The 21598-nt window shown below is 32.0% G+C and overlaps 2 protein-coding genes across 7 annotated transcripts in view; one reads left to right on the top strand and one right to left on the bottom strand.

Annotated features, from left to right (window-relative positions):
- The window catches only part of Fhos (Formin homology 2 domain containing), an 86931-nt gene extending 76987 nt beyond the window's left edge, over positions 1 to 9944 (top strand). For 5 of the 6 annotated variants that reach the window (XM_089649923.1, XM_089649924.1, XM_089649921.1 and 2 more), the window contains 8 exons: positions 1125 to 1337; positions 2046 to 2168; positions 2308 to 2565; positions 3070 to 3284; positions 3618 to 3816; positions 4680 to 4804; positions 5231 to 5358; positions 8446 to 9944. In XM_089649923.1, the coding sequence (XP_089506049.1) occupies positions 1125 to 1337; positions 2046 to 2168; positions 2308 to 2565; positions 3070 to 3284; positions 3618 to 3816; positions 4680 to 4804; positions 5231 to 5358; positions 8446 to 8522 (1338 nt within the window). In that variant the 3' untranslated portion in view covers positions 8523 to 9944. Of the gene's footprint in view, positions 1 to 1124; positions 1338 to 2045; positions 2169 to 2307; positions 2566 to 3069; positions 3285 to 3617; positions 3817 to 4679; positions 4805 to 5230; positions 5359 to 5888; positions 5968 to 8445 lie in introns of all 6 variants that reach the window. The other variant, XM_089649922.1, reaches the window with a different exon arrangement.
- A 980-nt stretch (positions 9945 to 10924) lies between these two features.
- Fkbp14 (peptidyl-prolyl cis-trans isomerase Fkb14) overlaps positions 10925 to 21598 on the bottom strand; it is a 78525-nt gene continuing 67851 nt past the window's right edge. The window contains exons 2-4 of the mRNA XM_089649914.1: positions 16025 to 16113; positions 13534 to 13721; positions 10925 to 12517 (exon numbers count right to left, since the gene is read on the bottom strand). Coding sequence (XP_089506040.1) covers positions 12332 to 12517; positions 13534 to 13721; positions 16025 to 16113 — 463 coding nt within the window. The 3' untranslated portion in view covers positions 10925 to 12331. The remainder of the gene's footprint in view (positions 12518 to 13533; positions 13722 to 16024; positions 16114 to 21598) is intronic.

The following is a 21598-nucleotide window of genomic DNA, read 5'->3' as shown; positions in this document are numbered from 1 at the left end:
TGTAAGAATGTCTTTTTAATTTTTCAAAAATTTATGTCTTTGTTTCACTTTATTTCCATGTGCTTAATCTGGGATATCTGATGGATGCGTGTTTGGTGCATAATTTTTTCAGGATGTAAGTTTTTCTCTTTTATTCAAATATTATTAAACCTTGACTCCTTTTCCTACTTGGTGTTATTATTGGCTAGTTGGTTGTGAATTACTGCGGTCGACCTTTGGTTACACTAATTATTGAGGTATTTTATGTAAGCAAAATGGACTCAATCCGACTAGAATGTATATCCATGATTTCCATGTTTAGAATTATTAATAAGTAACGTACATTAATCCTCCCTCTGCTGGTTTCTTCACTTAACTGGTTTGACTCCTCCCCACTGTCGCAGGCAATGTGAATTGGCCATGGACAAGCTCTTAGATTTTCAAAAGCTTCATAAGTCCATTTTTGAATCTTTAGAATCAATAAAAAAAAAAAACAGATTTTGTAAGAAAATTTGTATACAATGAAGTTTTCCATTATCTCAGGGCTTTTCTATGGTAAATGACCAACGCTGGCCACTGCCACCTCATCCAACTCTTTCTCATTATTTCATTGGTTGATTGTGCCTAATGCATTAATTTGATTTCAATAATGCTTCGTAACATAACAACGGTAAATAATTTTCATCCCATAGAATTTGCATCAATAGTAATTATTAAAAATAATAATTTGTTTGAGTGTTTCTTATACATAATCTACATTATTGTTAACCAGTGCATGGTTTATTCTAAAATCCGATGGTGACCCACAATCCTCCGTTTAACTTTTTTTTTCTTTTACATAAATATAACATTCTATTGATTAATGATGTTGAACAAAAACTTCTTTAAAAATCAAAACTAAATTATGATTTCCTAAACAATGTACACAAACTAATAATGGTTAGGTTTAAACTACTTGAAAATCAACACCATAGTATGATATTGTGGTTTATATATAAACAATTTTTCTAAAAAAACTTTTGTTGAGGGAATAAAAGAACACTAATATATTGGCAGTGGGGTACAGTACATTTAGGGGTGGTGTGCGGCAAATAATTTTAGATTTTTCATAATTCTGTTTGAATATTTTCATCTGTTTCTGGTAGCAATTGGAAATCAACAAGAACAAAGAGGTGATAGTGTTGGACCACAAGCGCTCAAACGCAATTAATATTCTGCTGAAGAAGCTGCCCCCACCTCAGGCCATTAAAAATGCTATTCTTAAAATGGATGCCACAGTCCTTACCCGAGAAGGAATAGACAAACTGATTGCGATGCTGCCATCCGAAGAAGAAACTCTGAAAATTCAAGAAGCTCAGGTAAATATTTACTTATTGTCACAGAATCGGCATGGCTACAATCACTTATTAACCTTTCCCACACCATGTAACAAATATACCTTTGTCGTGCCGTCTTGTAACGCAGCGTTACTGTATGGGATTTGAATCTTAATAATGAAACAGTCTATAATAGTTTATAATATTGATTAACTGTTTCTTCTTTAGTCGGGCATCTTCCATTATTAATATTTCGACTTTTTGAATAATTTCCGGAGTGGTCATAGGCCTTCTTGGCCGTGGGTCGTCTTCAAGCGACTCCCTGCCTTGTTTAAAGAGGGTATGCCACTTGTAAACCATAGTTTTACTTGGAAAAGAGTCCCCATAAACGGATGACATCTCTTCCAGTATGATCTGAACTGCTTTTCCTTGCTTGGTAAGGAATTTTATAACAGCGCGGAACTCTATTTTCTCCATATTCACAATTCTTCCCTTGATTGACTTGTTTGGTCGACGATAGCTCAAAGACTAATGATCTAATTACGATAAAACCCGGTATTTATACTAATAATGAGTTGCTAAATTAGTACCTAATTCAGCTAAACCCCCACTAATCACCTACCTACCCAATCTGCGAACTTAATTACGCCCCCCCGTATGTTGTTTTTCTCATTACTTCATTTTATACTTCTTATGCTCTTCAAAAACGGTTTTTAATCAGTTCATACTACAATACATTTGTTTTTTCAGGTTTCAAATCCTTCTATCCCCCTAGGAAATGCAGAACAATTTCTGCTAACATTGTCATCAATATCTGAATTGAATGCTCGACTTAAACTATGGGTGTTCAAATTGGATTTCGAATCTATTGAGGTTAGAATTTGAGAATTCATAAAATATCTTACATTCAAAAATAATTCTTATGCTTTCATTTTTAAATAAATGATGTTGAAATTGTATATCTATGTATTTTCCATGAAATTATAAATATGTATTTGTTGCATTTTTACAGAATGAAATTGCAGAACCGTACATGGATTTCAAGGTAGCAATGGAAATTTTAAGGAAAAATCGCACTTTTAAGAAAATTATATCAGCTATTCTGTCAACGGGTAACTTTTTAAACAGTTCCGATGCTAAAGGATTCCAGCTGGAATACTTATCTAAAATTCATGAAGTTAAAGACACGGTGCACAAACATTCCCTGCTACACCACTTGTGTCATATCATATTGGATCAGTTCCCAGAAACCACTGATTTATATAGTGAGGTAATAAGATTCTTTTTATTTCTTAATTCCTCTCATGGATTCAATTACATACGTATTATAAAATTTATTTATAAGTGTATCGTAGGGATGGTTTTCCTGCTTCGTGTATAGTATATTTATATATGTATACCGAAGTTTCACTAATATGAAAATAAGGGTTTTAATTTCCCCAAAATTTGACAGCCGTTGAAACAAAAGTTAAAAATAAAATTTATTAGCCTTTTGGCGAGAATTGATGAATGTTGTTGTTCAAACGAAAAAAGTCCCAAAGAAATTTGGTGACAAGAATCGTCTGCACCTATGTCATTATGTTAAATTTCTTTAAAAAAATATGACTTGTACTGCCCTCTGTGGACATTTACTCAAAGTTTCTTGAAGTTTTGGAAAACTAACTACCAACTTTGAAATTTAAATTTCAAAATAATTGTTGTCCAGTGTTTACCATAGATTGACAACCCTTTGTAAAAAAACTCACTCCCATATTATGTTTTTTATATTCCTAAGATTGGTCCGGTTACACGAGCCTCAAAAGTAAATTTTGAGGAATTGTCAGGAAACATTGAACGGTTGGAAATAGATTGCAAGGCATCAACCAATTACTTGAAAGAAATTCTAAAGCACGATGGTAATTTGATGAAAGCGAAACTTGCTGACTTTTTGCACGACTGTGCGGAAAGAATCATTATTTTAAGTATAATTAAAAAGCGACTGTATCACAGGTATTTGATCTTTTTAATAAATAATTAACAGATTTATAAATATTGATGTGAAATATGTATTGACATATTTTTTACTTCAGTCAAAATGTATATTATGAGTGTGATTACGCATACTTACAAACATACACAATATATTTTATGTTATTAAATTGTAATTTTTTTAATTTTTATAAGCAATAATTATTAGCCTGAAACAAAGTGGATGAGTGTTTCAGGCTAATAATTATTGCTTATAAAAATAATTGTTACCCTTTGTGCTATGCATAAAAAATCTTGTCTTAAACATTAGTTTACCAAAAAAAAAAAATAATAAGTAATTTTTTTTCTTTCTAGATACACTGAATTCTTAGCATGGCTCGGCATTCCCGTACACCGAATGATTGAAACTCGGCCATCGGATATGTTCAAAGTGATCAGCGAGTTTGCACTGGAGTATAGAACAACGCGAGAACGCGTTCTGGAACAAAGAGCTAGGAAAGCATGTCACAGAGAGCGAAATAAAACACGAGGGAAAATGATCATGGATGTGGGTGTAAGTGTTAAAATCTGCATTTTTCTGTTTAACGCATCAAACCAAATAATACTTAATATTTCATCATTCCAAGAAAGCAAATCTATTGGGTATATTATATAATATTTTTTCATAACACTTCTAACGTGGTCAAAACTATATTATTATATGTTCAGGAAGGAAGAGTACATAATTGATTTTTTCTGTGAATCATTTTAGAAGGTACATTTTTTTATATATTTACTTGCAATTCAGTGGCAATACACCACAATTTATGTTTTTAATTAACTGTTTATTAGTCCTGGTGGGTTGTGATCGACCAGATTATTTTGACCCGATCATTTTGACTCGATTAATTTTATTCGATCACGAATCATCAACGATCGATCAAGCCACTTTTCAAAAAAGATTCAATCGTTTCACCAATGAGTTGTAAGTATAGTCAGCACCCATGATGGGTGTGACGAGTGACCGTAGATGTATAAATTTTTTAGGCCGGGCGTCTCGTATCTCGCTCTTGTGACAGAGAAATAGAGATGGTAGTTATCTTATATCTGAAATAGTCTGTCTTTCCAGACTGGAACTACAGTTGATTAGATTAACTGTCTCTATTTCTGTACCGCGAGATACTTGAGATGCCCGTTCTACGCAAATTATACATAACATGGTCTATGTCAACACGGCGATGGTACATCGATCTATCTTTTGCATTTTTTAAATATTTAAAAATATCAAATCAAAGGTCGGGTAGACTTGTAAAATGGGATAGGACTAGTGTAAATGAAAGCATTCAGTTCTTATATGTACATATTACAAAATCTTTTATCTGTGTTACTTCTTTGTCAATTTTTAACATTATAATGATTTCAATGTACTTATTTCAGATACTTCTTGGACCTGAAACAGCCGACAATCAACACAATCAACTGAAGTCGATTCTCAGTTCACAGGACTCCACCACTACCAGCGCATTCAACAGAAAAAGGAAAGATCCTGATCCTATCGATAAGTAAGAAAATATGATAATATGTAATTTGTTATGAAAATAATTTTTATAATTAACTTCATTCCTTTGAATGCAAATAGCTATGTCCAGACACTCATGCGAGATAAAACGCATGCGAGCTGTCCCCAATTATCAAACAAATAATGACGCAGTCAAAAACAAAATAAAGTGACCACATACAATCATGTATTCGTGCATTCCCATCAATGTTCAAAATTTATTAACTTACTTGCTAGTTGAGAACGGCTCACACGCAGAGTGGAGAGTCTGGACATGGCTAATCTAATGGCATGTTTATGGTAATGAACTTAGAACAAAACCTACAAATAACTACTTGTTCATACTCAGAACTACAACTAGTTATTCTAAACATGTATATCACTCTCAAATCAATCTCGTCATTTCAATTGATTTATGCACCCATTACAGAAACAATAAAAATAATCACTCTGGAGGCATTGAGGAAGTTTTCAATTCAATGCTCACCGTCAAGTGTTCACCAGATAAAAAATCTGACCATCACCACAAAAGATACACCAAGTCTCAGAAAGGATCCAGTAAGTATTATTAACCAATATTTACATAAATCACACAGTAAAAAAATAAAAAATACTGATTTTATGCAGGTATTTCAATGAATGTATTATTATAGTCTGTATTATTTATTTACATTTGTGGGTTGCATTAGGTTCAAGCACAATAATTAATATTATGTATTTCGATTGTACCAACGAATAATGTCTGCTCGAATTGTTAACTTTGCAATAGAACTGTTTAAAGTTGCCATAGTTTATTTTTCCAATAAAATATATTTGTGGTATTTTGCAAAATATCAAAGTATTTACATTTTATTTACTGCTCTAAAAAACAATATAGTAAATAAAATGCTTTAAACTCTAAAGCAATTCGCTCTTCCGCCATATTTTGTTGGGACAGTCCATTTATATCTTGTAAAATTGACAAATAATTTATTCTACCGTTTAGATTTTTCCGTGCATGATTGGTTAGTATAAGATGTGTAGGCGCACTTTATTTTGCACTTTTATTTATCTTTCAGTATTTCATGTATGGTTTATTCATTTTATAGTAAAGCGATCTCGAACTAGGGAAGGAATCCATAATGATCTTCGTTTGGATTCCACTTTGTAAACTGCTGATGGATTCAGGTTCATATATATTTCTTTATGACTTTAATATTAACAATTGTTGTGTTGTAATAGCATGGAGGTGAATTATAATGAATAATATTAACATTAAACATAAAGGTAATGAATTTTTAAATATTGTGACCTCGCTACAAGTATTTTCATAACACTGTTCATAACATTGTCGAATATCCTGTCACCCATCAAAATGTCAGAACATTGCCCGTGGTGTAAAGCGGCTTATATTATTAGATGGATTATCATATAATTGGTTTTAGGAAAGTATTTGCTAGTTGAAAGTATCAGCTTTAACTCACAATTTTGGGTTAATTCATATTATTTATGTGTTTTGAGTTAGGTTTGAAGACCTATTGTGGTACAATTTGACTGATCCTCTTGTTCACCTCTTCAAATTTTTTCCTGAATTTACTGAAAAATAACACATTTTTATTTTTGCTTCAATCAACCAAAACTGTTCAAAGATAAATTATAAGATAATCTGTAAATATTTCCACTAATTTATAGTTCACTGTCTTTATTTACAAGCTGCCTATGATATTCTAAGTTTGATACATTTTGTGTTTGTAATAATAATTATAAAGTACTTGTATCTAGTTATAACAATATTATAATTATATTATAACTATTATACAAACTTATAGTTCTAATTCAATAACACACACACATATACATATATATAAAGAAGGCTTGAATTTAGCATGACTGTGTTTGAAAGAAACTAGTGTGCTTTAATCCATTTTGACTTGATTTAATGATTTGAGAAATTGGTTCATTTCATGATGGGAGGCGATGGTATTGCTAAAAACTTATTGCGATTTATGTACAGAAATGTATATTTGTTACTTGTGCGATAATTAAATTCTTTAACCCTTTTACACTAAATGATTTAGCTACATGTTAAAATGTTTAGAGAAAATTAGCTAAAAAGACTTGGCAATTTTTTTATTAATCTTCCAATTGGTTTAAAGTTAAAGCGGTAGTTTGCGATGGTATTGTTAAAATTTAATTGCGATTTACATAGAAAATTGTATATTAAGCGATAAATGAATTCTTTAACCCTTTAACACTTAAAGGTTTATTATGCTAAATTACTTGAAATATTTAATTTACTAAGAAAAATCAGCTTGTTTGTAATTACTAACCATACAAATCTTCTCATATTATTTTATAAATCATTTAGCTAGCGCCGATGAATCACCAGAGCTGGCCCTGGTGCCAAAAATCTAATGTGTCAGGAACTATTAGCACCTAGGCAGGCACCTAAGAAAGTGGGGTCCCAGACCGGACTGCTCTTTTTGAGATGGCACGGGGCCGGCTCTGTATAGCACCAATAGATCGGCGGTATAAGAATAAAAGGGTTGAACAGCGAATTTGATGAAAGCTATGAAATTTAATTTGTTTAAAGCGGATTTTTCATGATATATTCGGTAATCATTTAATAAATTAACATTACTTTCATTGGCGGCAGATCACACACTTTTAATTTCAGCTCTTCTATGCCGCATATGATATAAAACATATATGATACCCAATTTATTATCTATAATTAAAAATTTCACTAATCCATTTCTCCATACCGTGTCAGTATTTAATTTGCCTCCAGTCTTTGGAATTTGATACTGTGTGCCCTTAACTTTCAAGATGCTAATGATAACATGTAGTCCAAAGAGTCAATAGTATCTTGCCATCTGGAAAGGGCTTCACGAGAAAATACACTGCATTCCCTATACATTATATGTACGTTTATGGGAAGTACGTCATTCTTTACTTGACAATATGTATACTCAAATACGCTAAAATATTGATAATACGTCCAACTCCAGTAATATATTGGCAGTAATTACTTGAATTAGCAGGCAACTCTCGCTGCTAAAGGTGCAGGTGTAGCATGGCATAATCATCCTTGAAATCCATTAAAATGTACAAAAGTAAACCAAGCCTCACAGCTCGTGCCGCTAGGAGGTGTAAATGTAGCATACTGCCATCAGCATGTATTGGAAATGTCAGATGTTGGAGGTATTATAACTATTCTACAGTATTTGATATAACTTTCATATCTAAATGACAAACAGATGGGCCAAAATGCTGGAGACACGGATTGTTCTGTTATTTATGAATAATTATTGTGATTAATGATTGGGTTATTATACCGTCTTGCTTTTCCCCATTCTTTAGCCAACGTTTCGGACAGAGTTAGCGTGTCTGAAATGTCGACTGAAGAAAGAGGAAGCGCAACACGGCACAGTTACCCAAAAATTATCACAATAATATTTTTTGAGGTGACAATCTCTTCGTGAATACATAGTTCAAGATTACAATCCATTAAATTTGTAATTGGTTGCCAAGTTTCTGGAGCAATATAAAAAAATATCATTTAAATACTTCTGACTCTTCAATGTTTTGGCACTTTCCACCGCACCTACTCTATTTTATGATTTTGAACAATTCTCAAACTTGACGCATTCCTTTTTTTTCTAGGTGTTTTGGCAAATCAAAGATCTGCTGGCCTATTTCACAGCCAAATCAAAGGAAGTAAAAAAACTCTGGCAACATGAACAACCCGTGAACTACCAGTTTTTGTCACTGTGTCAAATAAAAATTATATAACAATGATTGAGTTCATTTATTTTCGTACCAAAGTCTTTTTAAAAGGTGTTCTTGAATGTTCTCAAATAATAATATAATATTATGTGAATTAGATGTAAATTTGCCTTGTATGTGCCTTAATAAAATGTGATTTGTGTAACTGGGAATAATAACATTTTGGATAATTTTATTATGACCCAAGGAGGCATCTAGTATCTTTAAGGTTTTATGATTTTAATTTAATATTTTCAAAAGAAGTTGGCTGTTTTTCAGTAAATTAGGAATATTATTTAGTAATTTAAAGTATGCAACTTGTTGCAGTAATAGCAACACTATGCAGCTCTTTTTCTAAGTCAAAACATATTAAAAGTACTATCTTAAAGACGTAATTAAAAGTTATTAGCTTATTTTTTATTCTTGTTTTAAAAGATGGGTCTCATCAGTAAAAGTGGAGTAATAATTATCGTGTTTAAGGTTCACGAATAATTGTTCTGCAAATTAAAAATAACCTTCAGGTGCTTTGTCTGAATGTAATCTAATTGAACAAAAATAATGTTCATCAGTATATGTAAAAACAATTTTTCTTGTTTTATGTTAATTGAAACACCTGGAATTTTTTTAAGATATCTTCAAAATGATTCTTGTAAAATACAGAAAATTGTTTTATAATATAAATACATATATGTATTGTTATTACTATTATTTGGGCTTGTTGAGTATTATGCGTACATATTATTTGGAATGATTCACCCATTTTATTCAATCAATATTTTTAAACATCCGTTTTTTCCTCTCAAAAAATCATGGCTAGAAATACTATTATTATGTAGACCTGAAAATGCTGCATTTTTTTTTATAGTATTTTAAAATTTCATTACATGCATATAAACACTTGTATGTTATAATTTCACCTAGCCCGGACCGGAATGAGGTATTTTGGGAACCTATTTTTTTATTTATTTATTTGAAATGCGTTAGTACAATATTGTGGGTGACAAATTTTTATGAGCACCTTTGGAAATTTTGTATAAAATATTCCCATAATTTACAATACTTATAAATGCCGGTGTATATTGTGACTTGACCAATCCATTTTAACCTACATAATTTTTATGAAATTCTTTTGAAGGTCTTTTATTTTATTTTGGTTTTTGGTGGTCCATCTAGGTGACCTTTGGATATGAGTTCTGATCTTGTCCCTGATCTGCTCTCTTCTCTGAAGGACGTTATTATTAAAATATTTGTTTTTGTGATTACCGCTGTACTAATTAATGAATCATGGTTTCAATCTGAACATATTATTATTGTGTGGGTTTAGACCATATTTAATCCATCCTAATTTTTTTCTGATATTATTATGTTGGCTGTTTTTTTTTTTTTAAATAAAGTATTACGATGAATCTCTCTTTTATTTTGTGATACCAACTCTTAAAACTGAATTACACCTGCCGAGTGCGCAGCCTATAAAGTGCATTCGTCCGAGCACTTGGCTGATGTGATCAGTACAGTCAGTACTCTGCCTAGTAGCAGGTGAGCGAGACAGTTGACAGAAACAAGGCCCAATCACTCGGTCAGTAGGTACCCCCTCCACCTGCATACTCAATTCGGCCCTTCTTGCTTCCACTCAGTCAGTGCGATCAGCCGAGTCAGTCAGTGAAAGAAATAAAATTTTAAATATTTAGAATTTTTTAGGAGTGTTTGACGTGTGTTGCTATAACAATTTCCTAATTTTAGCACTTTAAACTAAACTCAATGAACTGTCTCTTCTAAATGTGATCACGTCTACTCTCCGATGATTTGCTTTGGAAGTGTAATTCGGCCTTAACGGATGACATTGTCTGCTATTCGATTTTAGAATTTCTTGCTAGGTCCATTGTGACCATTTGCCATGTATTTAAATAGAATCAATGGTCCCTTGGACACCAGTGCATCAGTGAGAAACTCAATATAAAATAGTGGAATACCCATAAATAAACCACTCACTAGATCGACACCTTCGGGCTTTTTATACGAAACTAAGTGGTCCTAAAAAACGACAGAAAACTTTTCATTCCGAGCCTATTTATTATACTATACATAGTTAAACAATCATATATATGACGTCACAATATTTCGGTTCCATAGGAGTTATACCTTCCTGGGAATAACCTTCCACAATAATTGGTGAGGTCAGAATATGAACGAGTCTTTTGTGTTGCTTACACCCAACATAAAGTTTCTGTATAATTGTTGGGATAATAATTAGCAATAGGCACTAATTTTTGCATATTAACTATATGGAAATTAGACAATATGGAGTAGGTGTCAAATGAATAAAATAAATAATTATCAAAAATATTTATTTATAAGAAAGAGTCATTACAAAACAATCACAACGAATAAATACTCAGATGAAAAATTTTGTAAACCGTAAGATGTTGAAATTACATTCTGTTGGAAAGGGATTTTTTAAATAAATAAATAAAAAAGCTAACAATTAAATATATTATTTTGAAAGTAATTTCAGCTAAAGTTATTATTCTTGACTGATATAACAAATTAAAAAACAAAAACATTTAAAAGTATGTATAAATAAAATTTAATAATTGTAAGTGGGAATTGGACATTTTAATGCAACAATTATAAATTATTACAACACTATTCTACTTCCTTCTATTATTTTAAATGCTATGTTGATTTACAGAACTCTACAGAATACCTACATGTAACAATGAAGAATGCAAATGTGTAATGTTTTCAAAGATTATACATACATACTCAGTGATGGAAAAAAATAGATTTTTCCAAAAGATGCAACATAAAATGCCTATTGTGTATTTTCAAGTCCCACTATTATTAAAATTAGATTCATGGTTTGAAATTTTTACATTTTGGAAGTTGAATCAAAGTCAACAGTTTTAATAATAATAACAAGCATTCTTCATCATAAAATTCATTTGATTATTTAATAATATTTACCAGTATTTCTCTTCAGAGATTTCAGATATTAAGGGTAATTTACACTTAGAAATAAAAACAGTGTTCGGTTGAATATACTGTTATGATGAATTTATTTTACCTGCGTTATTTTCAAAAACATTAGTAGTTATTGAATTTAACCTCTACCTGAATATGAAACTGAAGTAATATAAATGATAAAAGTAATCTAAAAATACATAAATCATACTCGCCCAAGAGATTTTGAGAAAACAATGTAAGTACTAACTTAAGAATTGACTTCACAAAAGGCAAGGTAAATATTGTGTCAATTATTGACAGATGACATTAATGACAAGTTAAGAAACTAACTTGAGATACTTGTATGGAAGTCTGCTTGACTCAACCAAAGATTCTACAAATGGAAGTCAAAAAGGATAGTGCGAAACCAACTTTGTTATTGAAAACTCGATTACAGAATACAAACAATTAATTTAGTGAACTGTTTGATGTGAACTTTAACTTTATATTGTGGACTTATTCATATTATTATGTATGTTTATTTTTTATTAACGATTCAATTTTAATGGTATTTTAATAATGCAGATTCTAATAAAGATTGAAGTTCAGGCTTTATCTGCCAATGACAAAATCTTACCGCATTCTAAACATTTCAAGATAAATAAAAATATTTTTGAAATGTTATGCATGTAATAACCAAAAATTTATTAAAATACCATCAAAAGTTGATAACAAAACAATAAGTTAGCCTAGCTATCCTAATATTTATTCTTTCTTGTTGCATCAGGAGCTCTGGTTGATTTCTTTCACATACAAATAGCAGGAGAAAGGCTAGTATAACTTAGAGTTCATCGTGTTTGGGGCCGGAGAACTCTCCATGGCTGATGAAGCCGTTCTTGTCCTTATCCTCGTGTTGGAAGATCTCCTCAACCAGCTTGTCGTGGTCCTCAAGCATGCTCTTGATGTCGTCGCTCTGGGGCTCGCCTCCGTCGGCGGCTACCATCTGCTTCTTCAGGTATTCGCTCACCTGCAAACAGACACATATTACATCAGGAGGGAGAGCGGTAGCTATAAGAATGTAAACTCTTTCAAGTCTTTATATATTATAGTAGAAAAACAAACTGGGGGATAGGTGAACAATAATAATAATTTTATTAACAGTGTTACCACATAAGAGTCCCAATTGCTGGCAGTCAGTTGAACTATGGCATCCCAAAATTGGGGAATGTTATGAGGCGAAGGAAGTAGGGAGAGAAAGTCTTAGAAGTATCTGGATATTTGCATTTGCTCACTTAACATAGTTCATAGGTTCACTGCCAACATTGGAAGCTTGGAAAATGCACCATTTTTTTAAATCTTTATAGTATATACTGTACTGGACACCTACGCCAGTGACATTGACTGTAAATGCCGGTTTCCTCTGGGGGTACCTTGGGTAAGGATTTGAAAAGAAACACAACTTGCGAAAGTCGTCAGACAACTGACTGGTTGAGCCAGTTGTTGGCGTATTTATTGGGTTCAAATTCAATAATTTCTACACATGTTAATGTGGAGCAATTATTCTTAAATCTAAACATATACTAAGGTACCACGGTTTGTCGTGCGACTAATTCATCCTTGAACTGGCGATATGACACGTGGTTCGATTAAAAATCTTATCATCGTATGAGACAAGCCTACAAGGAGTCGGCATCGTAAAATGCGTGACATCAGACAAATATTAATTTTCTTGATTATTTAATAATTATTTAGGTATATCCATCTGCTGTCCGGTACATATACTATGATTTAAAAACAAGTTCAGAAACATTAAAAAAAAATTATTGATTAATACATACTAGCACATGAGTTGGGAATTTGTGAATGCACTAAGTATTATTTCTTATGAAGGGAATCCTATAAAGCTATCTTAAAAATGTTTCTACTCTGAATAGTGATCTCTCACCAAGAGTGTATGTACAAAACCTGTAAAAGAGGTATGGAGCAATAGGCCCATGGTGGGTTTCTGAGACAAGAGCTACATTACATCAATTTATATTTTACCTCTTCGCGAGACAGCATGTTGTCCTTATCGGCATCAATCTCCTTGAAGACGTTGGTAGTGGGGGGAGAGTCTCCGATGTTGATCAGCTCGACTTCGAAGTGAAGGGTGGCGCCTCCGGGGATCACGTTGCCTGCTCCTCTATCTCCGTAGCCCAGGGAGGGGGGGATCACCAGCTTTCTCTTCTCACCTGCAATCAGAGATTAGATATTTTACCCAATATTTTCAATAAAACAAAACTTTAAAGGTAGAAGGGATAAAAAAAATTTTTTTTTAGAGATAATGAATTTCTACAACTAAAATGTCACTAATAACTCGTTTTTTTCTGTCTACAAGAAATGTCGCCCTTCCTTGAACATTTCCGCTTATCCAACTGTTCCTTTAATAGGGAATTCTCGTGCGTTTGTAAATAATTTATTTCAATAAAGATAATTATTTTATTATGTGCCTCTTTTTTTTTAAATGCATTTTCAATTTTTTGTAGTTGTTTTAAAAATTGCGTGCTATTTCGGCTCTGAAAACGGTCATGCGCCATTTTGACCGCTACGTCACAAGTGCTACGTCACACCTTTGCCGCGGCCGCCGCCATCGGTTTGCAGGATCTACTCAGGCCGGTCAACAGTGACGTCATCGTTCGCCCTTGAACGCTTGATCAATCACCGGGCGTTTTTAGCTGCATTGAAATATTTCGTTCGCGCCTGTTTTTAAAGTCATTATAACTTTAATAAATGATTTTTGAAAATTATAAAAACTATGTATTCTTGTGTCTGAAGTGTTTCTACATGTGAATAATTAATAATAAGTGATTTTTTGGTGTGAAGAGAATTCCCTATTACCTGGAAGTATGCAATCTTCTCGTCATGCGCAATTGACGACTGCATTAATATAGTTACAGCCATTCAGTACGACGTATTCGAGGAAATGCACTGGATATTATCGACCACCTGCGCCAGAAATATGAGAATATACGTAACTACGCAATTAAGCTATCCAAGACTAATCAAAATATTCACCGAAGAATCTAACTAAAATATGGCTAGAATCTGATCTACCCATAAGAATTATTTAAATTAAATGCGCAACACCAGCAAACTACGCATATACTGGAGTGATAGCTTACCAACCAAATACTTCACGTTAAATGTCAACGACTTCAATCCTTATTTCCGTATTGCTTATATAAAAGGAGTACATTTTGAGGCCCGCTCAAAGCACAGAATGGAGAAAACTCAAAACAATCCAATAAATGTCAAATGTCAACAAAGTTGAACTTAAAAATTATTGCGCGTTGTTGCTAGAAGGGTTACCATTGCATGTGTTCTAAAATCCCACAATAGACGTTAAAATTCCCCACAAGCTCCTTTACCTTCAAAATTACCAAAATTCTGTTGAAATTAGCATTTATTTTGTATTATCTGACCAATCTTGGATACTTTTTCTTTCATTCAGGGTGTATAAAAAAATTGTTACGAAGAGTCCGAAATTATAGTATATTCTAACAATTATTTTTTAATATGGTTGGATATCAAGAAATGCCCAGAATTCCCGGATATTCCCCCACAAAATGTTCTCCCCGTACAATACAAAATTATCGGGAAATCTTTTAAATTCCCTGCTAATAGGGGAATTCCCAACAAATTGGCAACCCTGCGCGAAGAGCTATCATATTCAATGTTGCCTGTAAAAATATTTCTGCCTTGGCTATTCACTTAAAATTTTCCAAGTCAAGGTATTAAACTATTGCGTAGGTACTATTCCAGGGAAAAAAGAGAAGTCATTTCGTTATCTTCACGAAATTTTAAACCTTTTCTAGTGTGATTAGCACTAACAAAGTAGCACTAGAAGTGTATTGCACCAAATTGAAAAGTCTTGGATAGGTTTATTTTAAGCATTTATAACACTTTTACAAACTACCACAATAATTCAAAATCACCCCAAGAAAATTATTCACTGAACAATCAACGCTTTCAACTAGCTTTTTAGTCTCTTGCATGACCATTTTCGATTTCGAGGAGATAATAATTAATATACTAAATAATGTAAACTAGGTACGTAGAGTTGCGTGTATCGCTAAATAACCAAAGTTACGCTGCCTGTTGTTTTGTTTGTTTGGGCATTGATTACTAGAAAATTTCTATTTTATTAACATCTTCTGCTCATTTTTGTGACCAACTGAATAAGTGAACGAAAAAAATTATTACCAAATTCATCGAAAAATATTTTTAACAGAAATTTGACGTTTTTAAGGTTCTGTTTCGTAGGGTATATAGTAGGCACATCTTTTCAAGCTTTATGAAATAGTAACTATACAATATCATAAAGTTATAGCTACCCCTATAAAGTAGTTAGTTTTTTTTATCAATACCGCGTAAATAGGTAATATCCTAAGTTTCTGTACAGGCTTATATGATATTTATAGGCCTCTTTTAGCAGTATTTAATTACAGAACCATATCAGCTAGAGTACCTAATAAAACAATATTTTTTTACTTACCGACGCACATATCGAGTAATCCTTGGTCCCATCCTTTGATAACTTGTCCTACTCCGAGCTGGAAGGTAAAGGGTTGATCGCGATCGTAGCTGAAAAAATAAGAGAAAATTTCTTTTAAAATAGTGTCAAAAATACAAAAAATAATAAATTGCTTAATGCTATTAAATATGCACTAGCGGAAGCACTATAAAACTCCATAACTTTTTGCCAATTAACCCCTAAAGCCTTCCCTTCTCAGAATGCAGATGGCGCGGAAAAAAATTTCACATTACATTTGAATTCAGATAATTTGAACGTATTTCAAAATAAAATATTCCTTTAGATTTGAATATTACAAATCGATGATGTTCAAAATGTTAGTAAAACATTTATTTACTAACACTTTGAACGCAAACAAAGAAGCTTAATCACTTATCGATAGTTTTTAAGAGGAAGCTACAAGCCAAAAATGTGTATATTCTTGGTATACCTTATATCGTCGGTAATAGAAATTAAAATCGCCTGACAAACGGAGTCTAGTAACGTTCGATTTCAAGCAAAAAATGGTTTTTATTTATTTTTTAAATAATTTTATAAGAAAGCAAAAAAGTTAATCAAGTGAAACTGTCACAGATAATCTTAGCTATAACACTGTATTTTTTCAAAATTGTTTTCTTTATGCGTTCATACTAAGGAAAAAATATTTTTTTAGTAGTTTGCATTTATATTTTTTATTGAGTAATTTACTTTTTTATTTGTATTCTACTCAAACGAAACGATAGGAAAACCTTCAATTTATATAAAGCATATTTTTGGTATTCATAATGTACACTAATTCGTTATAAATAATAATCAAAATAGTGATGTGGCATTAAGGCGATGCACTACGTCGTGTAATATTTTGAATCGAGCCGCTATCAATAACACACCTTACGTAGATGGCGATTATGCTTAAATTCCCGCTTAACACAATCCACCTTTTTAGATTTATGCAAGAAAAAAACATGGCCAAAAAGTGCCTTTTATATTATTTTGTGGATGTTCAGGCACAAATATGTAAAAGTTATTCAATCATTTCATAAATAACTTAATTTTCCATATTATAAAATAAAACTATAACCGAAAATGGGTTCGTAAGTAGGAGATTTTGAACATTAAAGCAGTTTTCATAGGCCTTATACATTATTTTTTTCTGGGCTTATAAAAAGACTTATCTAAAAAATACTCGATTATTTCAAAGGCCAGGATGTATTCTACTCGCAGTATTTAATTAAAGCATCTGAAACATTTCTAGGCGACCAAATTTTCAAACCAAAAACACGTGATTTTGCATTTCTACTTATTGCATCGCCTTAAGATTCGCCTTTAAGTTATTATAGAAATTATTGTCACTTTTCCTTTCGTCTTCTACTTCGTTTAACATAAAAGTATTTATAAACATTTGCTAACCTTGACAAATAATTTCAAATGCAAAATGTCATTCACAGAATTATTTTTAATTTTTTGATGGAGTTTACGGTATTTTTTTAATGTAAACTGAAAGCGTGGTATTCTTTCTTTATAACGCCGTTCAAATTATATATCTCACCGTAATACAAAATGAGATTGCATTACTTTTATAATACCGTGTCAGGCTGGGATATGTATCTCCCAAAATTGCCCAAAAGTTTTATGTTATATTAACTTATTTATTCAATGAAAATATTTATAAATAAATATATTTTTTTAAAGCTTATAGTAATTTGTGATTTTTTTGGTATAATACGGCGTAATAAGATAATATTAAAATTCAGTTTTATTTTAGATTGATAAAATCAATAGCTATTTAAATGTAAATAATTGTTTTTGTTTCAGAAAAATAATGATTTAAAAATGACGTAAAACAAGCATTACAAATGTTTGGATTTAGTTTTAGAGCGGTTTTCCACTGTGAGCGGAGTCAATTTTATTTTTATGACTTTTGTTTCACGACATCGTACATCTTAAATCGTTTTGCAAGTCGGAATAACACACATAATAATGTATATAGGTACGTAGGTAAACTCAAAATCCTTGCAATACGGAACACTTTAAAACTATTTCTTAAGCAAAATGCTATTATTTATGATTCTCAGTATAAATATATCCCCGACCCACGTCAGAGAGGCCTCGCGGATAGGGATGTTTATTTTACGAGGTTCTTCCGATACTTTTACCACGGGGGTGATCAATTTATAGCGCGAATCAAATCCCACGAGGTAGAGGGTGAGTTTATTTTAAATGATTTCGGAACGAATATAAAAAACCTATCTTCCGTAGGTACCAAAGGCTAATGTTTGTACCTTCATAATATTATTATGTCTGTTCATAAAAATAAAACTCGAGCTGGCTTAAGTCAGCCATTAAGCGCATACACCTATGCACTGGCGGATCGTAACTTTTGAGTATTTACCAATTCCAAGAATCACCTTACAAACAAACGCTGTAAACTTATTGATATATTTCAGACCTATTTGCTCGTTATTAACTTATATTATTTCTTGTCTTTTTTTAATCTTGTCTCCTATACCTTCCTACGAGTACATCGCATACTCCTTTTCAGTTTTATTTGTTTTTAACACACACAAAGTAAATTATTTTCCTGTTTTCAGTTTGACTGGTTTGCAACTAACATGAATAATTGTATGCATATACGAATGTACAATGTACATACTTACTTTTAGATTTGTGGATATGTAGCTTTGCTTTATTTACAATATCAGGTGTTATTATTTGGATTCGATGTTAATCATAGTATGTGTATTTGTTTTTTTAGATAACTATGCTATTATCCATGTATCCTGTTACACTTAATAAAGATTGGATTATTTGTATCGCGCCGTTTTCGTGAGAAAATCATCTCAAGGGACTTACATACATAAATTGTCAATTTTAGATAGGGCGTTAATGAATAATAAAAAAATATATGTGGGCTAGTATTTCAGTTGCTTTTCAAGCTCAGCTTGAAAGATATAGGTTAGTCAAGTTGCTCTCTGTAGGAGCCCTGACAAGCCTTGTGGTACCATTGCTTTAAAAAATACTGATATATCACCTATGAAGAATCTCAGTTAATCTAAACACTGAAGTTGAATCCATGGAATATAAATAATACATATAACCACCCAGAATACAGCGATGTATTATGTATCTATGTACCATGTACAAACTTCTCGAGTATCTCTTTGAGTTAAACTATACACCGAAATCGAACGAATATATATACCAGGGTTTTCCAATAAGAGGTGTTATTTTGAATAGCCCGCTATTTCGGTAGATGTTACTTTTAAAGCTGTCATTTTTTGACATTTGACAAGTAGAAACTACGCCATTAATAAAAATGGAACGATACACGCTTCAACAACGCATTGAAATTATTAAAATTCACTTGAGTGAATCAAATGAAAATCATCTTGAGTGATGAGGCCCATTTCCACGTCGGTGGCTTCGTCAACAAGCAAAATTGTCGCATCTGGGGCTCGAAAAACCCAAGAGTTATTGTTGAAAAGCCTCTCTAAGCGGAGTCATTGGACCTAACTTTTTCGAAAATGAGGCTGGAGCAACAGTTACGGTGAATGGATTGCGCTATCGAGAGATGATTAATGATTTTTGTGGCCGGAATTGGATGATATTGATCTGGACAACGTTTACTTTCAACAAGACGGCGCTACGTGCCACACAAGCAACGAAACCATTGATCTTTTACGATCGAATATCAAAATAACACCTCTTATTGGAAAACCCTGTATATACCTGCGTATTTGGTACATAGAGTAATAGATAAATAATACACGAGAACATAGGTGGATTCTCGATGGTTCTATTTTAGGTACCTACTGTAAATCAGGCTTTGGAGCTTAATTTAACTCAAAGAGATCTTTCCTGGATAAATGGTACTTTATTATTTTTTTATGCATAAAAAAATAAAAATGATTAATGATAAACTAACTTTGAAATAAAATAAAATAAGATCGAGTGATTAAAATTATATAATGACGCTTTATCAACAACACAAATTATTTTTCCAATTATATTAAACGTGTATACCTGTATGAATAATTCTTTGAATATGTAAGTATTATTGTCATCCAGTTAAAGTCAGTGAAAAACTGATTAAGCCGGTTTTAAAAAAATTGTAAAAAGTTTAGTCTGATAGATTGATTTGTTTATCTAACCCCAATCCCAATCTGAGGAGATTGACATATTCGATAAAATAAAATATTCATCAATGTTTAGTTAGAACATCTCGAGAGCAATAATTATTTTCTAACGGCAAGAATAAACACAATTTAAGAATAGCCTTTTCCTCTTATCCTATTGAATATTTCAATATAAGTGGATCTACTAGGTTTATCAAGGCCACAATATACACTTAACTATTCTAGGTAAGTACCTACTCTCACATATTGTATGTCTATGAGTAAAGTGAGTAAATTACGTACATATTGTGAATATAAATAGACTGGAATTATTATGTTATCACTGAAACTTTGACTATCTTAAGTGGTCAAATATTTTGATAGATAAATGATTTTCGCGAATTGCCAATTGTTTTAAAAATTTATTTGTTTTTATTTCAAAGCTCAATTTCTGATCTTAAAATTTCAGAGAGAGAGAGAATTCTGTCCAAGTTTTTGACACTTTACCAGACCTCACCATAAAAAATAATAAACAGATTGTTATCCGCATTACCGTAATGTAGATGAGAGGTGCAAAGCATAATCAGAGATCAACATATTCATCTCTTTTCTCTGAAAAAGAAGAGCCAAAAATACTTTTGGGTATTTATCACTTTGGTTGAAGTAAGAAGTAAAAAAATCATTCAAATTATGTGTTGGTAGATATTCAAGTACGGTAAGGTTCTAATAATTTAAAAAACTTAAATATTTTGTATTGTTCCCTTTACCGAAAATTATGTATGAGAACCGTCCTCTAACTGCAAATCTTAGGGAACAAGTTTTATTCTTCTCAAAAAAACCGTACCATACCGGTGCATCATTCAGGCAGGTTTTCAAAAGTCACGTGTCTGATATGTAATCTAGCGTATTAACCAAGAGATTGGTTGCTACGCGAGTTAATTGCTTTGTGGAAATTGACGTCGCTACAAAATTTATACCTAATTAAAAATCGAACTAAACACTTAAAATTTAATTCTACGTTTACCTTCATTGGCAATAAGTACTTTTAAAGACTTGTGGAAACATTCGGGTTAAATGAACAAGCTAAAATGTGTGGGTTTTCTAAATATATATTTTGAAATATTTCCATTCAGAGCGTATATCGTATTGGAGATGCTGTGTTGAGTGTCTTTTTGAGGAAATAAACGAGATAGCAAGGGCCTTGAAAATACCCGAGCCTCTTGTGTAAATGCGTAAATGAGAAGATGAAACAAGAAATTCGTGTAATATTATAGTAGAAGATACTCTCAATATCTTTCTGGTGAAAGAAAAACTATTTGGAGTCGAACCAACACAGGACAGTAATTATTTTGAGAATTATTCACAACCTTCTTCTTTCCAATATATTTCTCATGTCAATAAGGTTTTATCACGTTTTTCACAATGTGTCCTTAGAACGGGG

Source organism: Hesperophylax consimilis, chromosome 31 (genome assembly GCF_061612785.1).
Source record: "Hesperophylax consimilis isolate HC1 chromosome 31, BYU_Hcon_1.0, whole genome shotgun sequence".
Lineage (NCBI taxonomy): Eukaryota > Metazoa > Arthropoda > Insecta > Trichoptera > Limnephilidae > Hesperophylax > Hesperophylax consimilis.
Note: the sequence above shows the minus strand (reverse complement) of the source record. Positions and strands in the feature narration are given on the sequence as shown.